General features: G+C 35.2%; 1 protein-coding gene across 3 annotated transcripts in view; it reads right to left on the bottom strand.

Annotated features, from left to right (window-relative positions):
- Positions 1-23,410, bottom strand: part of LOC134532432 (protein FAN-like) — a 47,509-nt gene that overhangs the window by 16,502 nt on the left and 7,597 nt on the right. For 2 of the 3 annotated variants that reach the window (XR_010075141.1, XM_063368847.1), the window contains exons 1-7: positions 16,128-16,494; positions 14,530-14,748; positions 11,228-11,321; positions 9,451-9,564; positions 2,600-2,785; positions 1,736-1,807; positions 549-751 (exon numbers count right to left, since the gene is read on the bottom strand). Coding sequence is in view for 2 of the 3 variants with exons in the window: in XM_063368847.1 (XP_063224917.1) it covers positions 549-751; positions 1,736-1,807; positions 2,600-2,785; positions 9,451-9,564; positions 11,228-11,321; positions 14,530-14,748; positions 16,128-16,141 (902 nt within the window). In the remaining variant the exon portion in view is untranslated. Of the gene's footprint in view, positions 1-548; positions 752-1,735; positions 1,808-2,599; positions 2,786-9,450; positions 9,565-11,227; positions 11,322-14,529; positions 14,749-16,127; positions 16,495-23,410 lie in introns of those variants that run through there. The other variant, XM_063368848.1, reaches the window with a different exon arrangement.

Below are 23,410 nucleotides of genomic sequence, written 5' to 3'. Positions count from 1 at the left end.
TTTAAAACAAGCATAGTCCACTATATTTTTTATAATCATAGTTTAACTGTGCATATTATTTCACTTAATCTTTAGATCCTTGGTGTTAGATTGTCTTATATTCAAGTAGATATGACAATAAATTAACATCTGAGAATTGGAGGTTAAATATTCTTAAATCATGGAACTGGAGAATACAAATACTGATGTCAAGACTTAAAAAAAAAACTTTCATAACATGAGTGAGGTCATGGAGTGGTTAATGTATTCATTCTCAGGAGGGCCTGGCTGGATTCTGGTCAAACTATGCTAATGGTCTTGGTTTAGCATGGTTTCCCTGTACTATTCAGGAAAATGAGATGGTTCTTTAACATTAATTATGAATAATTTCTTCCATAGTGTTCCTGCTTTTTGTTGTGTGGTTTCCTCTCTAATGAACTCTTCAAGATATAGAGATCAATAAAAAAATGAATAATCTGCTCCTAATTTAAGCAAGCACTAAAAAATTCTTTTAGAGTTCTCCAAACACACCACACGTCAACGAGAAACCACAATCCCACTCAACTCACCTATTTAGGTACAAAAGGTAATCATAATTCGAAATCACGCCATTCTGCCACTGAAGTGTCATCATCTCTTGGTCCATTTTGTCGAGGCACACTTTTGGCTGGGATACCAGGCCTTCGAACAATGCATTCCGATCCTCTGGTGATTTGAAAGCTAAGAACAGGTGGTTCACGTTGCTGCTACCAGAGCAATACACTTCCAACCCCTGTAATTTAACGCACATTAATATAAGGCTTCCCTCTACAGAAGTCATCATGCTAATGCAGTACACTTGGAACACAGTTACAGGTGGGGTTGGGTTTTATGTTGCACGGATTTACACAATAATTTTCAAGTGATCAGGACCTCCAAGAAAACCACTGGCCATCAGCCACTTCACCACAGCCACCAAGAAGCCAGCACTAGATAATATTTCGTAGTTTATTAAATAAATAAATTAAAAAAAAAAAACTGGAAATGTCTTAACATCCAATTGAAATAAAGCTCTGATTCGGACTCTTGAGGTTTTTTTTTTTTCAGAGCATACGGCAGGCTGTTGATTTCAATTTTAACTTAAAAATTTTTGCTAAATTTCTTGACTTAGGTAAATACAAAAAGACAATCTAGCTTCTACAGAAGGATTTAAGTATATTATCAGCTAACAATATTAGTTGCACAATAATTATACACTAACGTAGTTAAATTGCACTTGCATTATACTTATTGCTGGAAAGCAAGCATTAATATCTTTCAAGCGCTGACAAAGAAAATTTTTCTATAATCCACAAAAATCTTAATTTTAAACACATTCTGACTCAACAAATTTAAACTCCTTCATCAAACTGTTAAGTACTTGAAAAAAAAAAAAAAAAAAAACTGCACACTGCACAATTATAGTGCCAATGTTCCTTGCAAGTTTGAATAATGTCCACGAATCAGGTACAACAGCAGAACAATACGAGGAGAAATAACGAAAACAGAAATACTACAAACAAACTCAAAATCACAGTTTGAAAAATTTTCACACTTAAGATCCATGACTGGAATAGAGACAAATGAAACAGGCAGCAAAAAAAATAAAAAAAAAAAAAAATATATATATATATATATATATAATGGCATTACAAAAAAAATTTTTTTGTGGTGATCAATGTAATATGTACTATTACCAATATTAAGAAAATTTAAAACAAAATTATGATTTCCTTACCACTTGTCTCAGGAGAAATCTTCTTTTTATAATCCTCTTAATTTCTTGTAGATATATTTTGAGTACAGGATACTGCAAAGTTATAAGCATAACTGATCACCAAAATTCTAAGCAACAAAAACAGACAACACTTTGCCATGACCTTGGTCTAGCTAGTCCCAAGCAGTAATGCCTTTTGTGTCTTGCTGTGGTCTCTATGCACGTGAAGCCTTTCCGATTGATCAAGGGCCTAAGCCAGTTAGTTGCTTAGGCATGTGTCTCTCACCCCTGTAGCGGTAACTTGCTCTACCATACCATTACGCCCGAGTGCTTATTTAAGTATTTATGTATTTTCACAAACTATACTGCAATCATGCTTAATAAATTTATTGGTGATATATGCAGTAACCCATTTCTCTCTCAAATAAATAATATCACAAGTAGTTTGCAAAATCAAAATATAGATTGTATTTTTGAAACATTTTGTCTGCTTTCTGTGTAAAATGTGGGTTACCTAACATTTAAAGACTATACAACTACTAAAGCTACTTTAACAAAAAATTTTTACATTTACATTTTAAAAAGACCTCGTAAGTATAGTACAAATCACTACCATAAATAATTTAAAGATAAAACCTTTAATATGGTTTCTTTTAGTTGAATTTGACTTGCATTGTAGTAGTATATAGCATTTTTAAAATATTAAAATATTATTACAACAATCCTAGATATAATACACGTAATTGACAAGGATGACTTTAAAATCATAAATAACAATAAAGTGCAACAGTAACCATTTTTAAATTAAATTTTAAAGTTTAATTGGCTTGCAGTTATACGAGATCCCTCTGGAATAAACTTCATAGTGACATGCATATTACTCACAGGCTCTATATTGTTGTAAGGTTGGAAATACAGGCGAGAGGAAGTCAACAGAATACGTCCTGGGTTCACGACCAGAGCTGTGATCTTATTGGCTTGGGTTTCCATTATCACAGTTTCGTACAGGTCTTCCAACCAGAGTGTGTCAAAGCTGACACGTGACTGCCTAGAATGAACAATGGCAGCTATCTGGAAAGAAAAAAGAAGAAAAAAATGTATCTGATGCCCAGGCGCGTAGGAAGCAAATATTTAATGGGGGGGCAAAGGAGAGTATCATTATAAGTGGTGGATTTAACAAAGGGGGTGTCCGGGGACTCTCCCCGGGAGAAAAAAAAATTGTATTCTAAGGAGCAAAATGGTGCTATTTAAGCATCTTTCGTACATAAAAATAGAATGTACTACTAGCAGAAATTTTAACTTTTTTTTATAATAAATTTATTTAGAAGGCTCGGTATCACAAAACAGTGTTCATTTTTCAGTTTTCGCCTCGTAGAATTGATTTTAAAGGCAATTTGTTGAATTTTCCCACTGCACAGAGTACATAAAATACAATCACCTTCAAATTTAGTCCCCAGATATCATCAAGTTACCTAGAGCTGTAGAAAAGGCAAAGATTTATTTATAATTAAAAATACGTTTCACTAATTGCATCATAATTACATGACGTTGGTTGAAGATTAATATTTGTGGTGTGAGATAATATATTTTGCCAACTATCTATAGCTATAGTTATAGTTTCTTAATATGTACTAACAAACAACTGCAATAATCAAAACAAGCTATAATCAAATATTTAAGTGAGGCTGAGCCTTGAATAAACAATTTAACAAAGACGTCATTATCCCACTCATTGCCCACTCTTAAGTAAATTCATAAACACATCAGGACAGGAGAACTCTAAATGTTACACACCTTTAATTAAATAGTCTTAGATGATGTCAATATTCAGAATGTATTGACACAAGCATATGGTGTCCCTAGTGTCCACTGAATATTTATTCAAAATGTGACAGAAAAACTACTTTATCATTAATAAATCTGAAAATATAAATATCTTATTATAAGTTATATGACAAAATAACACATTCAAATTGATAGGAAAGTCGTTTTTTTATTTTTTATTTTTACTGTCAGACTTCATAAATCAAGGCCAATACAGGAAAGGTCTATACATCAACCAAATCTGAATTAAGGCTCCAAAGTTTTGAAATTTACTATTCGTTATATTTTTTATTGAAAGGAGCACTAGAAAGTATTTCATTGTATTCAGTAAGGTCAAAATAATTTTTTTAGCATTTAAAATTAAAAAGTCACAAATATTAATTTTTCGAAAAATGCAGTTCAACTTTAAAAAAATTAAAAATTAAAGATGGAAAAAAGATTTTCGCAATAGCACTCATATCATTTTATTCAGGAAAGTCGAAATTTTATTTTTGTATTAAAATTAAAAAAGTCAATTTTTTTTAATTTTTTTACTGTCATACTCCCCTTAATAATAAGTTTAAAATGCGAACCCCACAGAATAGGCGAGTGAAGATGCTTAAAAATAACTGCAAATCTGCTTGATAAATTCTTGTTCAATGATTTGTCAATTCAAAGAATTTTTTTTATTACTCGATGGAATAATCACGAGCGACGAGCGGAAAAAAATAATGTACCAACATACTAAACTTTAATGTTAAATAGGTATATTACATATGGTTTTCGGGATCATGTAAAAATTCGTCTCAGTCTAAACTGCTCAAAAGTAATACCTCAGTTAAAGGAATCCCACTCTTCTTTAGGATCTTTGTCTTCACAGGCATTACAGCCTAATGTGCACTGCTTTTTAGGCGGTGGTTGTGATGAACTGCAGAACTGTGCAGAACGGTTGTTGAAGAAAAAGGGGACACTTTTCTGAGTCATTGTACGCCGCAAAAATTAAAATACTGTTATAAATTTTCTCCTTAAACCCTAATTTTTTTTTATCACTGCCATTCCGCACTACTCACTCACGATACTACAGATAAATAAGTTTATTTTAAACAGTTCTGTAGTACGGCTCACAAAGTTTCTTGAACTTAAAAGTAAGACATACAGCTGTGAATGATGACTGATGTGGAAAGCGCTCTGCACGTCAGGTCGTTACCGTTAGGTAGAAACGAGGCGGGATGAATGCAAGGGTCTGAAGGTCAGGTAGACAAGGGTGGACAAAAACGGAGCGTAAGCTACTGCAACGAGCGGAAACATTTACTGGTCTTATATCCCACAATAATATTTCCGCTATGAGCACTGTGAAACGTGAATATTTAGAACAAAACAAGAACAGTTGCCGTATTTATTGTGCCTGTACACTTATCGAAAAGTCTTAATTTATTTTAAGAATAAAGTAACGCACAGACAAGAAAATCCCACAAAACCACTTAGCATTGCAATGAAGACAATGCTTCTTGTTCATCTGATTCAATGGCCGGGCAAAACCATCACTTTGCCCGGCCATGAAATGTTATGGCCGGGCAGTCGCCTGGGTCGCCCCCCTGGTTCCTACGCGCCTGCTGATGCCACAAATCACAAATCGCACAATGTATCAACTATGTAAACATACCAAAACTGCTCTGAATATTTTATAAACCTTTTTGTATATTTATTCTTAAGTTTTCCTTAAAATCATTAATATTTAACAACACTCTTTAATATCAAATAAAAGATATACCTTTTAACAGATAGCTAATAAACTATAAGTACATATTTATTTTTTCATTAGATCAACTTTAAATCTTATATCTTTTTCTGTAAATATTTATTCATGTCTATTGGATATGGTCATAACTTCTATTACTAACCACTTCATATATTCAATTTTTTTTCCAAATATCTGCAGACAATGTATGTACATAATTTATTACTATTCAAAATGTTACTATCCTATATAAGGAAATTCCATAGAGTAGTAAGAAACAATTTAATTCAAGTCTGTCTTCTTATCAAAGAAGTATATTACACTATGAACTGCTTAGCTGAATACTATCAAAATTCATTTTTACTTCAGAAATCAAAAGCTTTAGAAATTTTTTTTATACTTTTACGAAATATTAATAAATTATTTTTGGCAAACAACTGCAATGTACGGGCAGCAGTAACTTTTTTTCTTTAGAAACTTTTCACAGAATGTTTTGAGATGTGGAGGAGAGCTGTGTAATATCAGGCTCATGTAAATGTAATATTGAGTTTTGGCTAGTAGGTACCATTTATATGGAAATATTTAATAGAATTTGACAGCCAAATGCAAATTTTAACTAGTTTCTAAACGAAGAATACTTAATAATTTTTATTCTGCAAACAAACAGTTGGTGAAGTTTTAGTTGGATCATCGTGTTGCATCCTGGATTGTTCAGCTACTAAAATAGACATTCCCAGCAATGAAACCAGACGTCGGAGTTAATGAGAATTTGAAGATATTTTGTCAGTGACCATGATTTTGTGACAATATTCACAATATAAACTTTATCCAATACGCACTACTATTCAAGAGGCATCAGTGATGGTTGTATTTCAACTATAGACTATGACGGTTAAAAGAGAGAACTGTTTTCCGGCATGACTGAAGATGCAGCTGACATCATATTTGACTTCGCAAGCAATAGTTGGACTTCAACATCCTTTAATATAATTACAGACTTGGGTTGCATTTTTCCAAGGATTTCGATAAAGAGGTGTAATGTAAAGGTATTTACAGTGTAAACTCACGGTACGTACCATGTCCCAAATTTGAAGGATAAAATGTTATATGTTTTATTAGGTGCAACACACAAAATTACTTTTTCTTCTCTACAGTTTCAGCCACAAGTCAATGAAAGCTTTCCTATCAAATTTAATTCACACTTTTTTTTTTACAATTTTATGCACTCTATCTTGCTTGCTGTAGTTCAGAGGTTCCTGACAGATAGGAGTTATCTTTCTATATGCTCACTGATTTTAACTAGCCTGGGATATCATTTACAACTTATGTTTATAGGTTGGTTTTGGAAGGATTGAAGAGATACAATGATATACGTATATTTAATTTATCTAACTTCAGTAACTTTGTAAGTAGGTACACTAAAAAATTTTAAATGCTACATACAAAAGATATCATGTGTCTCTTTGCCTAGTGTTTTGTGTAGATAAATCAATGTATTTTGCAAATTGTTTTAAGCATGGTGTCAAGCTGCATTGCATATCTGTGGACGTAACTACAGCTATACTACATGTTTCATTTGTCAAGTTTGATATTATTTCAATGCTAGTTATAGTTCGACATCAGATAATTTTGTGTACCAATAATAATAGTTCCAAATGTTAGAAAAGCGCCCAGGAAATCAATTTCTATTGTCAATCTTCCCGAATATAACATATTGCATAAGTTTTTATAAACTAATATTTATCAAAGAGTTGAATGCCATCGCAAGGCGCTTGTAGACTTTCAGTAATTTTGGTGTCTACAAGTGTGGTGTTACAGTAAACCTATCAAGTAATTGATCATCTTTGACTATCTATCGACCAAGCCAAAAGTATAGATGACTATCCTCAATGCATAGCTGACAACTCATTGGTTATAGGGAAGATTTGGGTGACCAGAGCAGACATTTGTAATGACTCTGCTGTATACACTCAGGTTTGACTGAAAGTGGCCTCGGAAGTTTAATGAGGTGATACATGCCCTACACCTAGAATGTTAACCAGCCAAGATGTTTAGCACAGACAGTACAGCAGTTTTGTATCTTTTGTAACTAATCAGCCATTTACTTTAAATGTTTTCTTCTTGCAAAGAAATGATAGAATGTCATATAATGATATAATGTAGCTCAGCTTAAGACCCACATATATAAAAATAAAGTTATAATTTTTAAAACTAAACTGACGTCAACCGGGCCTGCGCCCCAGAAGCACGGTCAGCCTCCGCCACTTTTCCCCTCACCCCCATCCCACTTCCCGTACTGGCAGCCGCTCCGTCTTGAGGTTGTGTTTGGATAGAGTGCCACGGACGTCAAGAGGGCGCTGTAGCAGCAGCGCACCACACCCCTTTATCTAGAGATAAACATTGTAATTCTCTTTTTGCTTATTTTTCCCCAAGTGGCGTGTGTTGGCAGATCGGCCGGGAGTGTTTTATGTACTTTAAGTAATTAATATTTAGTTAAGGCATAAACAACGAAAAGACGTACCGAACATGCACGAGACGAACTGAAGATCGCCGAAGCCGGACTGGTTATCATTAATAATAAATTGTTGTAATTTTAGTTAATAGTTTTTATCATGCATTAGGTGTAATATAATTATTAAGAGTGTTTCATGTTTTACCTGTAGCTTCTTGTGGCACGTAATCGTAAATAGGTATAACGGTAATTGGTTCGGCGCGAAGACGCCATGTTAGGCTAGCGGAGCCCTGAGCTCAGCCCAGTCCTTCGCCAGCACCGACCGAGAGCAGACGCATGAGCACCCCGGGGACCTCACCGCTTGCCTGCACTGCTAAGTAGTTCTGTTAAATCTTAATCATCTTAAATCTTTCGTGCGTAATTCCCCGGTGCTCCTCTCGGTCGGGGGGACTGTTTAAATAATTGTATGAGTGACCACTATGGTCCTTTTTATGCTAATTACCTAATTGTAGAGTGTGACCACGTGGTCAGGTCGCACCACGTGAACCGAAATCAGCCGCAGGCGTTGTGTGATATAATCAAAGGTGTAGGCGAAGTAGCAACTAATAAACCAGGGCAAACGATTTTATTTGTATTTGTTTATTTCAACATCCTGAGTGTGACGGCGTGTGGGACGCCGTAAGAGCCCACTGCGTAGGTGGAGAGCGTACCCGACGCTGAGAGCGGACCAGTGGCGAGTACTAGGATTGGCTTTAGGGGGGTTAAAATCACGCCTCACATGGGCGACGTCACGGCCCTGAAAAAGTCTCTCCCGGGTCCGTGCCCCTTGCACGGTGGCGCCCACAAATTAATCTCAGTACATGTATCGACGCGAACCCCTGCTTAGCATAAAGACAGTTAGGCCGTAGCCATGTCAAAACACACCTTAGAACTTTTAAACAGAATTTGAGACTTTAAAAAAATTTGTCGGTATTTATCTTTAAACATCAGTACATCACTACACACTGATGATTACCCTTGTGGCCAGGCCCCTGGCCATATGTTTTGTTAGTTGTTAAATGCCATTTTCTTTTACACAATTTGTTGTTTATTACTTATATTTTGGAATTTGCTTGGTTGCTGTTTATTCCTTTTTTAATATTTTTAATGGTTTTTAAAGGTTTTAAAATTTTTATCCAAGCCTTATTTTAGTTTTTAGTTTAGTTTTTAAAAAAGTTAAGTTTTATTAGTTTCCATTTTGCTTTTGATAAACTTATAAAGTTGGGCTGCTACATGGGGAGTGGTGAACGATTGTTTAAGTACTGGGCAGTTTTTGTGACAGTTGGTATCACTGAGTTGGTCAGTGCTTCTGTGTGAGAGAGACATACATATCTGCGGGCTGTGCGATGGTGTCCCGGGCAGCAGGGAGTGTAGTGCAGGCCTTCGAGTCAGCTGGTTTGTCGCCGGCCGCGAGGCAGTTAAACTAGACGTGGGTGCACAATGTGTGCTTTCAGTGTTATACGTCGAAGTGACATGCTTTGCTGCGTTATTTAGGTTTTATCGCAACCCACCACATAATCTACTCCCTAGGCATGTATCCATGCAGACTGGATTAAACAATGGGACCTCCTAGATTATACCAACTTGTGATGCCTAGGTGTTGGGACTGGACTCAAAATCCTTGCCACATGAGCTTGATGTCTCACAATCACTACACTTAAGACACACTGTCTGCATAAGCAAAAAGCAGATGTCTCTACGTACCATGCTATTCTGCTCAGCTGCTGGCAACGACGAAGCTCGATGTAGCTGGCATATCTGTGGCAAGCAGTCTTTAACCTGAGCATAGTTCAACAAGAACAAAAACCGCTGTTTCACCTGCAAAGTAGAATTTTCAGTATTTTAATGATCAGGATCTCCAAAGATATGACAAGTGTTCACAAAATGTTGTGGTTATAACAACAAATTCACGACAATCCACTCATTGTGATAGTCTCTTTAATGCATACTGACCATATAATCAATATTGCAATTCATACACTTTACAAGTGAAAGCTTCATTCAACCAAAATTAATACAGCAATATTTTGTAAAGAGCAGTATAAAAGCTTTGCATAACACATGAGATTTTTTGACCACAAATAAGTCAAAGAGATTATGGTTTGGTTAAAACAAAAAAGGTAAATGTCACCTACTGACGTGGTACCTCTGACGATTGTAAAGGGGCCTTAAATCAAAATGTAAAATAACACTGTTTTGCAAAAGGCAGGTGTGCCATCTCATTCGGCAATCTTCTTCAGGCTGCGATTTGGGACGGAAACTCTGTCCCATGGAGATCAACTTTGTGCTAACTAAGTCTTCATTCTGGTAATTATATTTCCAAACACCCCAAACCTTTTTATTAATTGCTCCCCATGCATTCTCGGCTGCTTTAGCTTCGCTTTGCCACGCCGTGGAGTTTACACATTAATGGAATTGGCCGATTCCAGGGAAACATTTTGCGTAAATAAGCAGTGCATGCATCTGCCGGTATCAGAAACACCATTCAAGAATTTAAAGTCAGCTAAGCCTGATCCACTGTTGAATTTGATTGGCCGTCTCCAATCAACCTCTTACTATGACTGCCACTAGAAATAACTTAACTAGCGTGATAAGTAATTTAAACTTAAGAACCAAACACAATTTGTCAGCAAAGTGATGTGTGTCAATATAATTACGTGTTTTGCAAAAAAACTGCAGTAATTCCCAGGTCGCCACTCAAGGAAGTCAGGAATCAGCACTCTGTGCATCTGTAACTAGTTAAGATTCTTAGCATTCAAACCTAGTAGCACGCTGGAGTTGTCCACCCATGCAAGGAGCATTCGGTTAGATGTAGAGCTAGCAGAATAATTCCCACATTAACTGGGTTCACCACAGGTTTTGACACCCAAACCGTGGGTGATGGTATATAAAATGTGCTTTATTCCAATGGTAGCAATAAGACCATCCGAGCTATTTGATGAACCAAGCAACGAAAAGTGCGAAGAAAAGTGAATGGTATAGTATGAAATGGACAAAAAAAAAAAGGCCTACAGCCTACTAATAATTACTAGTATTATTATTTTATAATTTTACACCCCCGCACCTTCACTACAGTCTGTGTACATAACAAAATATTTGCATTTTTATGATAGAAAAAAATTATATAGTACATAAACAGTATTAAAGATACACACATACACATATTCAGCAGTTCTGATGTACATATAACATTTTATTACAATTTTTATCTTCAAAAGCTTGTAAATTTGAAAACTAAGATGTAGAGACTGATGTAACAAAAACCTAATTATCATCGCAGGAGATCGCATTAGCTTGTCCAGCAGGCGATGGAAGACTGGGGGTAAGGCAAAATGTTTTTCTCTTTATCTTATGATATATATGCAGATGATAAATATTAAAAATAATTTTTATTACATACAACTCTAGCTGGACAGAGAAAATAACACAAAATTATTAAGCTAAAGTAATAGTAATATTTTAACAAGTAAAATATACTTACTCCTTTGAATCTGTATGGTGCTAAGACATTTCCTTCAAGCATTTCAACATGCTGATTACATTCTATGCTCAGTGCATTGGTAAGTTTCGAAAGCCTGAGAAAAAAAAAATTCCATATAACAAATTCAACTTTTAAATAATTTCACTATAAAAAACACATCATTTACCAAATTTTATAACTAGGGCTTATAGGTAGTATAAGTATGTAGTGTAAAATATAAATAATTAAACACCAATGAATTCAAGGGATTGAACCACATTTAGTCTTTATACTGCATTCATTACAAGCAATCTTAAAAGTAAAGCAGGATTTAACATTTGCAGTTACTTGGAAATGAATATAAAGAGAATTGTCCCAAGTTTTTCCAGATCACAGTAGCAAACTTCAATGTTTGCGAGGACATGCAAATCGGAAGCAGATGTCTCTTGTACCGATACACGGCCCGCACACACACACACACACACACACACCCACACACACACACACACACCCACACACACACCCACACACACCCACCCACACACACACACCCACACCCCCACACACACCCCCACACACACCCCCACACACACCCCCACACACACCCACACCCCCACACACACCCACACACACACCCCCACACCCCCACACACACCCACACACACACCCACACACACACACACACACCCCCACACACACACACACACCCACACACACCCACACACACACCCACACCCACACACACCCCCACACACACCCACACACCCCCACACACACCCACACACACACACACACACACACACACCCACACATATATATGGTCAGTAGGGCGTATTTAAGGACATATAAACAGTGTTTGAGGGGGCCTAGTCAACAATGGTCCGCGGTGTTGGTAAATATATGAACGGTGCTGAGAGCCTACTTTTGAAGTGATAGTGTGACGGTACATGCGCGCCAGCGCCAGACCGCCCTCTTTCCCGCCGCCCGCCGTCAGATTATCAATGTTCATATTTATTTAAAGTATTTAAATTACAGTGGAACTTATATTCAATTTACGTTTCTACGCATTTTGGACGTTATGAACTACGGAACTCCCGTTAAGAAATTGAGTTGAGTATTAGCGGCAATCGGTAACAGCCTGAACTTAAAAACGGGCCAATAGGAGAGGCCTATGGTGACGCTCGGCGGAGATATAAAGAGCCGCCCGGCGTTTTCTCGGGGAGTCGGTCCGCTGTGCAGAGTTGGAGCTTGTGTCGCTTCACGTGGTAGGTTTTCGCCACCCGCGATTCTGGGCTGCGGAATCGTAACAAATACGTTGAACTTTCCGTATTATTAATACTGCCAGCTGAACTGGAATTGTATTTATCAAATTCGTCAACGCGTCCGCGGTCCGGGAAATAATGATGCGCGCGCCGGAACTTCGCCTTCTGCAAACTCATCTCATCTTACACTGTGATTCCCGCTACGAGACCTTTTATAGCAGAGACTGTGCAAGCTAAGAGTAACTGTCCACGGTCCCCCCAGAGGTCCTGGGGGTAGAAATAGCCTACCGACAGAGTTTTAGCCCGGAGCAAACTCCACCATTCTTTAATGTGTAGACGGCATCTACGTGTTGTGTTGGAGACCAAAAATAGAGACTGAATTTTGAATTGGACTGTTGTCGAGCCGGGTGCCCATCGTAACGTCCTGAATTTTCAATAACATTTTGCTAGTCACATTGCTCCTGTAGAGATTCAGAGAACTTTAGCCATTGCCAGAACACCTGCTGCCTATTTACTGTGCTGAATATATAATGTCATACATAACATTAGTGAAACCTTTCACAGTACTTAGATTTACACATGCCACAGGGCTTCATAAACCTGCTGATCCCATGGACACATTACCTACATCAGATTTATTGAGGAGCTTAAGATCTAGAGCAACCAAAATCACAATGTAAACCTGTAAAACAAAACAAAATCTAAATTACATTACAGCAGTGGTTCTCAAACTTTGTGAAGACGGGAAACATTTAAAATCCTACAAAATCATCATTACAAATTTCTGAGTATTTAAACCCTCATAGATATATACTGATGGTCAACTCATTTTATTTACAAAAACCGTAAAAAGTGATTATGGTATCAAACTAAACTAAATCACTGTACGAGCAAAACCTGTAGTCGTAAAAAAAAAAATATTGATGTGTTTACAAAAAGATCAGTATAACCATAATTAAGTGTAACTAAATTTATTTTTAATGTCTGGACACATATTTCTCTGGAATATTCTAGGGTGCAACCACGAATATTCTAGAGCACACAATTTGAGAACCATTGCAACAGAGTATAATGTGAAAACACATCAGCAGAGCTGGGCAGTATCGAAAATACAAGTATTTGAAATACGTATTTTCGATACTTTTGGATATTTTGTATCAGTAGAAAGTTATGTCTCAGTATTTTATATTTTGTATCGAAAATACTTTTGAAGTGTATTTACTGTATTTTGTATTTTATAAAATACTAAATACATTGCGTACTTGCATTTATAAAATATCTCATTTATTTGCTGGATATTTTAATTTTGGAAATTAGGATTGGCTATTTATTTGCAATCTGGCACTAGTGAGTGATATCATTGTAAAGGTACATATTAGTTGAACAGAAACGGTATCACAGATTTTACAAATTGCTGTCTTATCACGTATGTTCATACATATCTATGGAATATGATTAAAAATGGAAATAAACATGGCAAGCGATTGTGAATCAGAAAATGTTACACACCAGCAGAAGATGATTGGTTTGCATTCGATGTCAATACAAATAATGAATCAAGTGTTGCACAAACAAAATTGAACTTGAGTTATTACAATACTTACAAGTTAAGGCTACCCACACGAGTATGCTAGATGGTAATCCAGTGGTGCGAAAGCTTTTCTTACGATATGATACAAGTTTAACCTCTAGTGGTCCTGTTGAAAGGTTGTTTTCATTTGCAGTTGGTATGATACACAACCATAAACACCACAGCTTGAGTGACACAATGTTTGAGAGACTGGTTTGTCTTAAAGGGAATTCGTACTTCATTGTTCACAAAAATGTTGCATGTATTTTGTAATTTCATCTGTATTTTAAAATACTATTTTGTATTTTGTATCTAAACTACATTTTATTTTGAGTATTTTGTAACTGTATTTTTAATAAATGTACACAGGTATTTTGTAATTTGTATTTCAAATACATTTTCAAAGTATTTTGCCCAGCTCTGCACATCAGTAATAAAGATAAATCAATATGAAAGATCACACCAATCATAAATAAATGGATGATACTTACGTAGAAGCATCTGATATCTCAGAACAATCCTTAAGAGATATTTTAACAATTGGCTTCATAATATCTTTTGGATCAAATACAACTGATTTTGAACACATTTTAAGCCTTCCCATTATTTTGTTTTTCTCGAGATCACATTCTGCTGAGTCTGCAGTGCACAGGTAGGCACTGAAATCTTCAAAATATATTTCGCCTGGTTCCAGGAGTAAAAGCGAGAACCTGAAGAGAAACGAATAACAGAACTGACAATCTCAACAGCAAAGTTCATACGCCATTTAGTCTAAAAAAAATAATAAGGCTAAGACATCTAAATACGGCAGATATTCTTCCAAAATCAGGTAAATTAAAAATAATAAAATTATTGAAAATCTTACATAGTATTTAATTTTTTAAATCAATTAAATTAAGTAAATAAACAAATTTTCAAAATTAGCCCCTTAAAAAAAGGTACATTATACTGTCAAATAAATTAAATAAAAGAAAATACATGAAAAAAATTATCACACATTAAATAAACTTAATCAAAACCCTTAAAAACTTTTTACTTTTTTTTTAAATATTGGTACTATTTATTTCACAATATCTGTTCACCACTACCGAGTTTCTTACAATTCAGTTGAAACAGTTTGCGGAGAAACTTAAAATAAAAGAAAATTACAAATAAATTATATAGTAACATAAGATTCCCTTATCCTCAGTTACAAAACTGAAATTTTACAATTTTGGGATTATATTTTTGATTTATCTAAAAAATACAAATGGGCTCCAACAGGTGTCAAGGAAAACTTCCCCTTCTTCACTCTCCTACACCTTTGAGCCGACTGCTTTGTTTCCTCACCCATCTTGATTCAAATACCTTCCCCTAAAGCACTTTCCACTCCCATACTGTCCTCACAAAAACCAAGTACTCCTCCACTCTCCGCTTACAGTCTCTACTACCTCTGTACTCCCTCTGTGCTACCTTTTCCACAGCCCCCTCTACCAGCCTTACCAGCCTTACCAGCCTTACCAGCCTTACCAGCCTTACCAGCCTTATCAGCCTTACCAGCCTTTCTACTCACCTCGTACCTTGTAACGTTCTCCAACCCAGACCACTGACCAATGCAGATGGTCTATGCTTCTAGCCCCCTACCCCTTCCGTTCACCGCAATCTATTAGCACCCGTCTAACTTAATTACAGTAATATCATAACATGTTATGCTTCCAAATAGAACAATTCCTAAGTTGGACGAAACTGGATTTTTCAGACGTGTAACAGACAATGTGTAGACCTTTAAGAATTCCCATACATAAATTACCATACAAGGGGAAAAAAAGAATAGCTGGCTTGTTCGTAATTATATTTATTAGTGTATTAATTTTATGGCAAAATAGTAAATGTACCCACGAGAAAAAAAAAGTTGTTTCATTTTGAAATGGCAGTATGAATTTGTTATTTGCTGTTGACGACACGCTCTTTAATAAATTCATACTATCAATGCAGGCCAACCACATACAAAATAGAAGCTAGAGGTACCTAGCAAGCATTTTTAACCGTTCTTAAGCCGATATTTCATTATATAATAAAATATATACTGTAGAATAGAATAAGTTCATACCTTTCTTTCTCCATTATTCACTACACGCTTAATGAGAATAATAACAAATAAATTATGATAAATACAAAGTTATATCCAACTGACAGCTGTAAAAATTAAAGTTCACATTCAACTTAACCTCCTCGCTCATTATTTTGACGTTGATCATATGCGGCTCTGCACCTTGGTCAAGTTCCATATGTATATGACCAACACCAACAAAATACATACTGTAGGATTCCATGATGGTTTTACACTAAAAACCTCTAATTAAAAACATAAACCCAAGATAATAGACACTTTTTTTAATTAAAAAAATCAGAAATGAATAAAAATAACTTAAATATGTAAAAAAAAAAAGTTCAAAAAATTGTTTAACCGGAAAATAATTTTGTTTTAAATAAACGTACTTTAAATACACTAAATATTAACCTCACAAAAACAATAAGTATTTATTAATTCATAGGGATAAAAAAGAGGATTTTCCGAAATTAAAAATAATTCGAGCGTTAACTAATTGTTTTATTTACAATAGGTAAAAATCCATAATTTTTAGCTAGGCCGTAAGATCTTATGTATATACTTTTACCACCAAAAAAGTGCGCCGAATGACTGAAGTAGCTGACGCAAAATGTGCTTGATATGAATAATTTTTTCTTCATTCTCAATCAAAAAAATGTTTTACAATAAGCATACAAAAGTGAAGTTCTTCTCAGCAATAAACAAGAAAAATTTAAGTTTTAAAAAAAAGTACCTACCTACTTAAAACAAAAATACTAACTAAACATGGACAACTGCAGCACGATTTTCATTATAAATTTTAATTCATAGGGATCAAACTAAGGATTGTCCACACATAACTTATTGTTCCAGGGTTAGCCCAAGGCTTTCTTTACAATTTGTACCATCCACAATTTTAAGCTGGGCCGTGAGATCTTCTCTATATACTTTTACCAACAAAAAAGTGCACCGAATGACTGAAGTAGCCTGCGCAAAATATGCTTGAATTTAATAATTTTTTTCCTTCACTGTCAGTCAAGAAAATTTTTTTTTTACGATAAGCATACAAATGTGAATGTTCTACTCAGCAATAAACCAGAAAATATATAAGTTTGAAAAATAAGTACTTAAAAAAAAAACACTACCTAAACATTAACACTGCAGCCAGATTTTTATTATAAATTTTAATTCATAGGGATCAAACTAAGGATTGTCCACACATTACTTATTATTCCAGCGTTAGCCCAAGGCTTTCTTTACAATATGTACCATACACAATTTTAAGCTGGGCCGTGAGATAATCTGTATATACTTTTACCAACAAAAAAAGGGCGCCGAATGACTAAAATAGCCTGCGCGAAATGTGCTTGAATATTATAATTTTTTCCGTCATGCTCAATAGAAAAAAAAAATTTATTTACATTAAGCATACAAAAATTAATGTTCTACTCAGCAATAAACTAGAAAATATTTAAGTTTGAAAAATAAGTACTTTAAAAAAACACTAACTAAACATTAACCACTGAAGCCAGATTTTTATTATAAATTTTAATTCATAGGGATCAAACTAAGAATAGTCCGAACATAACACATGATTCTAATGTTAGCTAAAGGTATCATTTACAATTTGTACCATCCACAATTTTAAGCTGGGCCGTGAGATCTTCTGTAGGCCTATATAATTTTACCAACAAAAAAGTGCACCGAATTACTGTTGTGGCCTGCGCGAAATGGGCTAAAAAAAATAATTTTTTTCTTCATTCTCAATCGAGAAAGAAATGTTTTACAATAAGTATACAAAATTGAAAGTTCTACTCAGCAATTAACCAGAAAATATTTAAGTTTGAAAAATAAGTTCTTCAAAAAACACTAGCTAAACATGGACCTCTGCATTCCAAATTTTTATGATAAATTTTAATTCATAGGGATCAAACTAAGGATTGTCCGAACATAACATATGATTCCAATGTTATCCCAAGGCTTTCTTTACAATTTGTACCATCCATAATTTTAAGCTGGGCCGTAGATCTTCTGTATATACTTTTACCAACCAAAAAGTGTGCCGAATGACTGAAGTATCCTGTGCAAAATATGCTTGAATTTGATAATTTTTTTTCTTCATTGTCAGTCAAGAAAAAAATTTATTTACATTAAGAATACAAAAGTGAATGTTCTACTCAGCATTAAACCAGAAAATATTTCGGTTTGAAAAATAAGTACATAAATAAAAACTAACAAATCATGGCCCACTGCAGCCAGATTTTTATTATAAATTTTAATTCATAGGGATAAAACTAAGGATAGTCCACACATAACTTATTATTACAGCGTTAACCCAAGGCTTTCTTTACAATATGTACCATCCACAATTTTTAGCTTGGCCGTGAGATCTTCTGTATATACTTTTACCAACAAAAATGTGCGCCGAATGACTGAAGTAGCCTTCGCAAAATATGCTTGAATTTAATTTTTTTTTTCTTCATTGTCAGTCAAGAAAAAATTTATTTACATTAAGCATACAAAAGTGAAGGTTCTACTCAGCAATAAAAAAGAAAATATTTAAGTTTGAAAAATAAGTACTTAAAAAAATACTAACTAAACATTAACCACTGCAGTCAGATTTGTATTATAAATTTTATTTTATAGGGTTCAAACTAAGGATTGTCCACACATTACTTATTATTCCAGCGTTAGCGCAAGGCTTTCTTTACCATATGTACCATCCACAATTTTAAGCTGGGCCGTGAGATCTTCTGTATATACTTTTACCAACAAAAATGTGCGCCGAATGACTGAAGTAGCCTGCGCAAAATATGCTTGAATTTAGAAATTTTTTTTCTTCTTTGTCAGTCAAGAAAAAAATTTATTTACATTAAGCATACAAAAGTGAATGTTTTACTCAGCAATAAACCAGAGAATATTTAAGTTTGAAAAATAATTACTTAAAAAAAACTAAGTAAACATAACCAGAGCAGTCAGATTTTTATTATATATTTTATTTCATAGGGATCAAACTAAGGATTGTCCACACATTACTTATTATTCCAGCGTTAGCGTAAGGCTTTCTTTACAATTTTTACCATCCACAATTTTGAGCTGGGCCGTGAGATCTTCTGTATATACTTTTACCAACAAAAAAGTGCGCCGAATGACTGCATTAGCTGACGCGAAAAGTGCTTCAATTGAATAATTTTTTCTTCATTCTCAATCGAGAAAAAAAAATTGTTTTTCAATAAGCATACAAATGTGAAGGTTCTATTGAGTATTAAACCAGAAAATATTTGGTTTTCAAATATAATTACAAAAAATAAACATTATCTTAACATGGACCTCTGCAGCGAAATTTTTATTTTAAATTTTAATTTATATGGAACAAACTAAGTATTTTCCACACATACCTCTTTATTCTATCGCTATCCCAAGGCTATCTTTACAATTTGTACCATCCTTAATTTTAAGCTAGGCCGTGAGATCTTCTGTATATACTTTTACCAACAATAATGTACGCCGAATGACTGACACGGTCTCAATTTATATTGATATTCCATGTGTCGCAGTAATTCGCTCCCAGACGACGATATCTGACTGTAGATTTAAGGCAATATAATATACGTTTAATCACTAGCATCTTTCTTTTCAACAAGCATAAAGTTCTTAATGATTAATTTGTCATATATATTATTGAGTGAAAACTATTTTATGCATGGCCTAAAATGTAATTTATGAAATGATTGTAGAAACTTAGAAGTTTCTTATACATTCATGTGTTTGCAATTGAGTGTACAACTTTACTATCTTCACACATAATGTGCTGACATAAAAAATTAAGTTTTGAAAATATAGAAATTTATTTCTTTTGTAGCTGGCTAGTAGTGTAGAGGCTTAAAATTAATCCCTTCCGTATTATTCAAGTACTCCATATGGGCAAATTTTGTACGCGAGGACACAATTACACTACTGCCCACTTGAATTTGGATACGGTCTTAAATGGAATGGATGACAATGAATCTACAAATCTAAATAAAGAAGCAAATTTACATGTATCAAAAAATAAATCATAATTGTGCATACACCTACTGAAATGTAACAAAGGGTATGAAATCACTCGTTGCCTAAATAAGCTAATAAGAGTTAGTTATCACACGCACATTCATACACAGATTCACGTTGTAAGCAGCCCACAAAATAATAATACATTTTTTGCATATTTCATTTCATGTTCGGACGGCACTTGTGATATGATTTCCGGGGACAAATACATACAATATATATTTAAGGCGAATAGCTAAGTTTTCCGAATGCATTGAAGTCTGGACCAGAGCCTGATTCTCGTCGCTGCAATATGTTGATAAACATTTGGAAGAATGCACGGGGATTGCTAGCATAGAGTTACTCGTGGCCCGTGTGAAATTACTATGATAACTGTGTAGGTAATTTATATTGTCGACACACAATAAGGTGATCCGGGCTGCATTTCCATAAAGGGAGAACTGTAATTATGCTAATTTGCAATATCTGCTCCTTCCAGGTGAGGACTGTTTTTATCAGAACTTAATGTTTTTCTCAACGCTGCAGAGAAATTAATTTTAACTCATTCAAGCGATAGCCTTTGTTTATCATATAAGCGGAACCAATTCATATAGCCTGGGGTTTCTCTGTTTACAGCATAAGTTTTTTTTTTTCATGTGTTCGTTTAGAAATGGAAGCAAGACTTTAACATTACTAATTGAGTAATCAATATGAATTGATTAAGTATTAAAATATACATGTACATCAGCTTGATTGTAGTATTGGAATTAATATAAATCATTAATTAATAAAGAAAATAACAGTTTGACAAGATTCGAACCCTAATGGATACGAGCTATTATTGGTAGCCATCTATGTGGTTAAGTGTTGTTTAATGTGTAAGAAAAGACGCATCGCCGAAAATTCGCCACCAACAAAGTCGACAAACAAAATAAAATACATCGCCATCAAAGACTTTACTTTGGTAAGGACCTCTCTGATAGAATTTCCACCAAATACTAACTAATGATGGCCCGTTATCGGTTATCGTAATCATCGGCAATTTTTCAGATATGGCCTATTGGTAAAATAAACCTTATCGTTTAAACATTTCTTTACAAACTGGCCTGCTTTTGACATGGCGTCACGTCAGGCTGCTACAAGGACAAAAGCAGCAGAAAAACTGTTCTTTCGTAAATGGGAGAAAGATTTGGGAAGTAAGTTTATGGTGCTCAATATTTTTAACTGGCCGTTCTTAATTTACAGTGATTTTACGGCAAGAGCCTCTTTGCTCCTAGAGCAATAAATCTAACCCGCCCGTCGCTGCCAGGAAGTAGCGGGTTTGCTTGTCCCTTCCCCGCCCCCTGCTGACAAACCTTCCAACAACACTGCTGCGACCTTCCCCGCATGTTTTATTACCCGAATGGTAGAGTGACAAAAACACAAGCGACCGAAATCGTTCCTTGCCCACCGGCCGCCTAGTCGCGCGCGTGCACGCGGAGTGCAAAAACACAGTCCTTGCAGTTCATACTATTAAGTTTAATTAATTATAATCGTAGTTTAAAGTGACTCATACAATGCCCAACACCGACGCAGCCATCTAAAAATACTGTCGTGCTTTGGCCCAGCGGGGCTCTAATTATGGTCTGATTTTTTTCCCTTTTTGGGGTCCCGAGGCCCTAATTGGCGAAGCGCCCAAGAATAATCTCCTACACATTTACAATTCTTACTGATATTTCTAGTTTAAGTATGTGTGCTGGCTGGCAGCATGGCGGGAAACGGCGCAAACCGCCCCCTAAAAATCAGTGCCATCCAAAATAAATGCGGACCGAAGAGTCCAAGCTCCTCACCTTTGCTTAGTAGAGCTTTTCTACTCTGTCCAACTCTTCTTCCAGAACCATCCTTCTGTTCCCGTAACCAACCTGCGCCTCAAAGCAATAGTACTGTGTGTATGTATGTATGTATGTATGTATGTATGTATGTATGTATGTATGCATGTATGTATAAAATATACACACGCGCGCGCGCACACACACACACACACACACACACAAACAAATCGTTTTGTAGTATTTTAGTGGAAAAAAATTAAACACAAATGTAATACCTGACACCACCACGCGTACAGATATCGCAACTTGACCTATCAATGATGTGTATACTATAAACATAAATGTGTTGAGTACAGTGGCGTAGCCAGGATTTGTGTTTGGGGGGGGGGGGGGGGGTGAGAAGCATGGTCCCCCCCCCCCCTATTAAAACGAGGGAGTCCGGGGGTCCACCCACCCCCGGAAAAAAATTTGGATTTTAAGGTGTAAAATAGTGCTATTTTAGCAGTTTTCGGTACTTAACTTAAAATATTGAAATGGTAAAAATATTATTAATTTTTTAATAAAAAAAATTTTTAGTGATGAAGTAAGAAATTAATTAAAGATATTTTTTATCAATTTAAGTGTCTTGTTTACGTCTACTCAAAATCATAAATCATGCTCGAAGCTCGACAATACAAAAAAAAAGTGAATAAAAAAATTGGTTGTCTGTAATGTCGGTTTACGGACGATAAATTAACGTGACAACGTCATAACAAAACATTGATGAAATGATTGCATACTTTTATGAATAAAATTGAATAATTTTTATTGAATTATCACTATTTTGTATGGATACAAAGAAGGAGTGAAGTGAAATCTACAATTTAATTGATAAATGTACTTTTATTTGCACTCATTAATTCAAATATGTTTATTACTTTAACGAAGAGATTATTTTAACTATTTTTATACATATTTTCTATTTAACTTCTTCCAATCTGTGTTATTCTGTTAATGATAGGACGATGATAGGAAAAGTAGGAAACGAATGAGTGTGTTTCAAGTTAAATGTGCCTCGAAAAAGTCAAATCGATGGTTGTTCCAATCGAGTGGAAGAGAAATAGATGCGGCGCAAGCGTACAATGAGCGTAACGGTACACAGTGTAACGGGACACTTTCGTGCGTGCAGCCGGCGTTCATCGATTTATTAGACGTTGTCACGTCAAAAGGATTGGGTTTCGGCAGAACTGATCTATTCCTGGAAACAATTAGCTTTAGCTTGAAGAGTTACATGACACCATGTCGTTGTCTCAATTCTATACACACACAGCGATCCTTACACTTTTGGAAGCCCAGTCAACACCTGCTTGTAATTACCGCGCTGGTTAAATACAGTAGGTGTAAGATATTTGAAAGCTTGGGACCCGTCACGGCGTCACAACCTTATAGCTTCTCCTCTAGACAGGGGCAGGGGAAGGGAAGGAG

This window comes from Bacillus rossius, chromosome 1, assembly GCF_032445375.1.
Source record: "Bacillus rossius redtenbacheri isolate Brsri chromosome 1, Brsri_v3, whole genome shotgun sequence".
In the NCBI taxonomy this organism is placed as follows: domain Eukaryota; kingdom Metazoa; phylum Arthropoda; class Insecta; order Phasmatodea; family Bacillidae; genus Bacillus; species Bacillus rossius.
The sequence above is the reverse complement of the archived record's forward strand: the minus strand, read 5'-3'. Positions and strand labels throughout refer to the sequence as shown.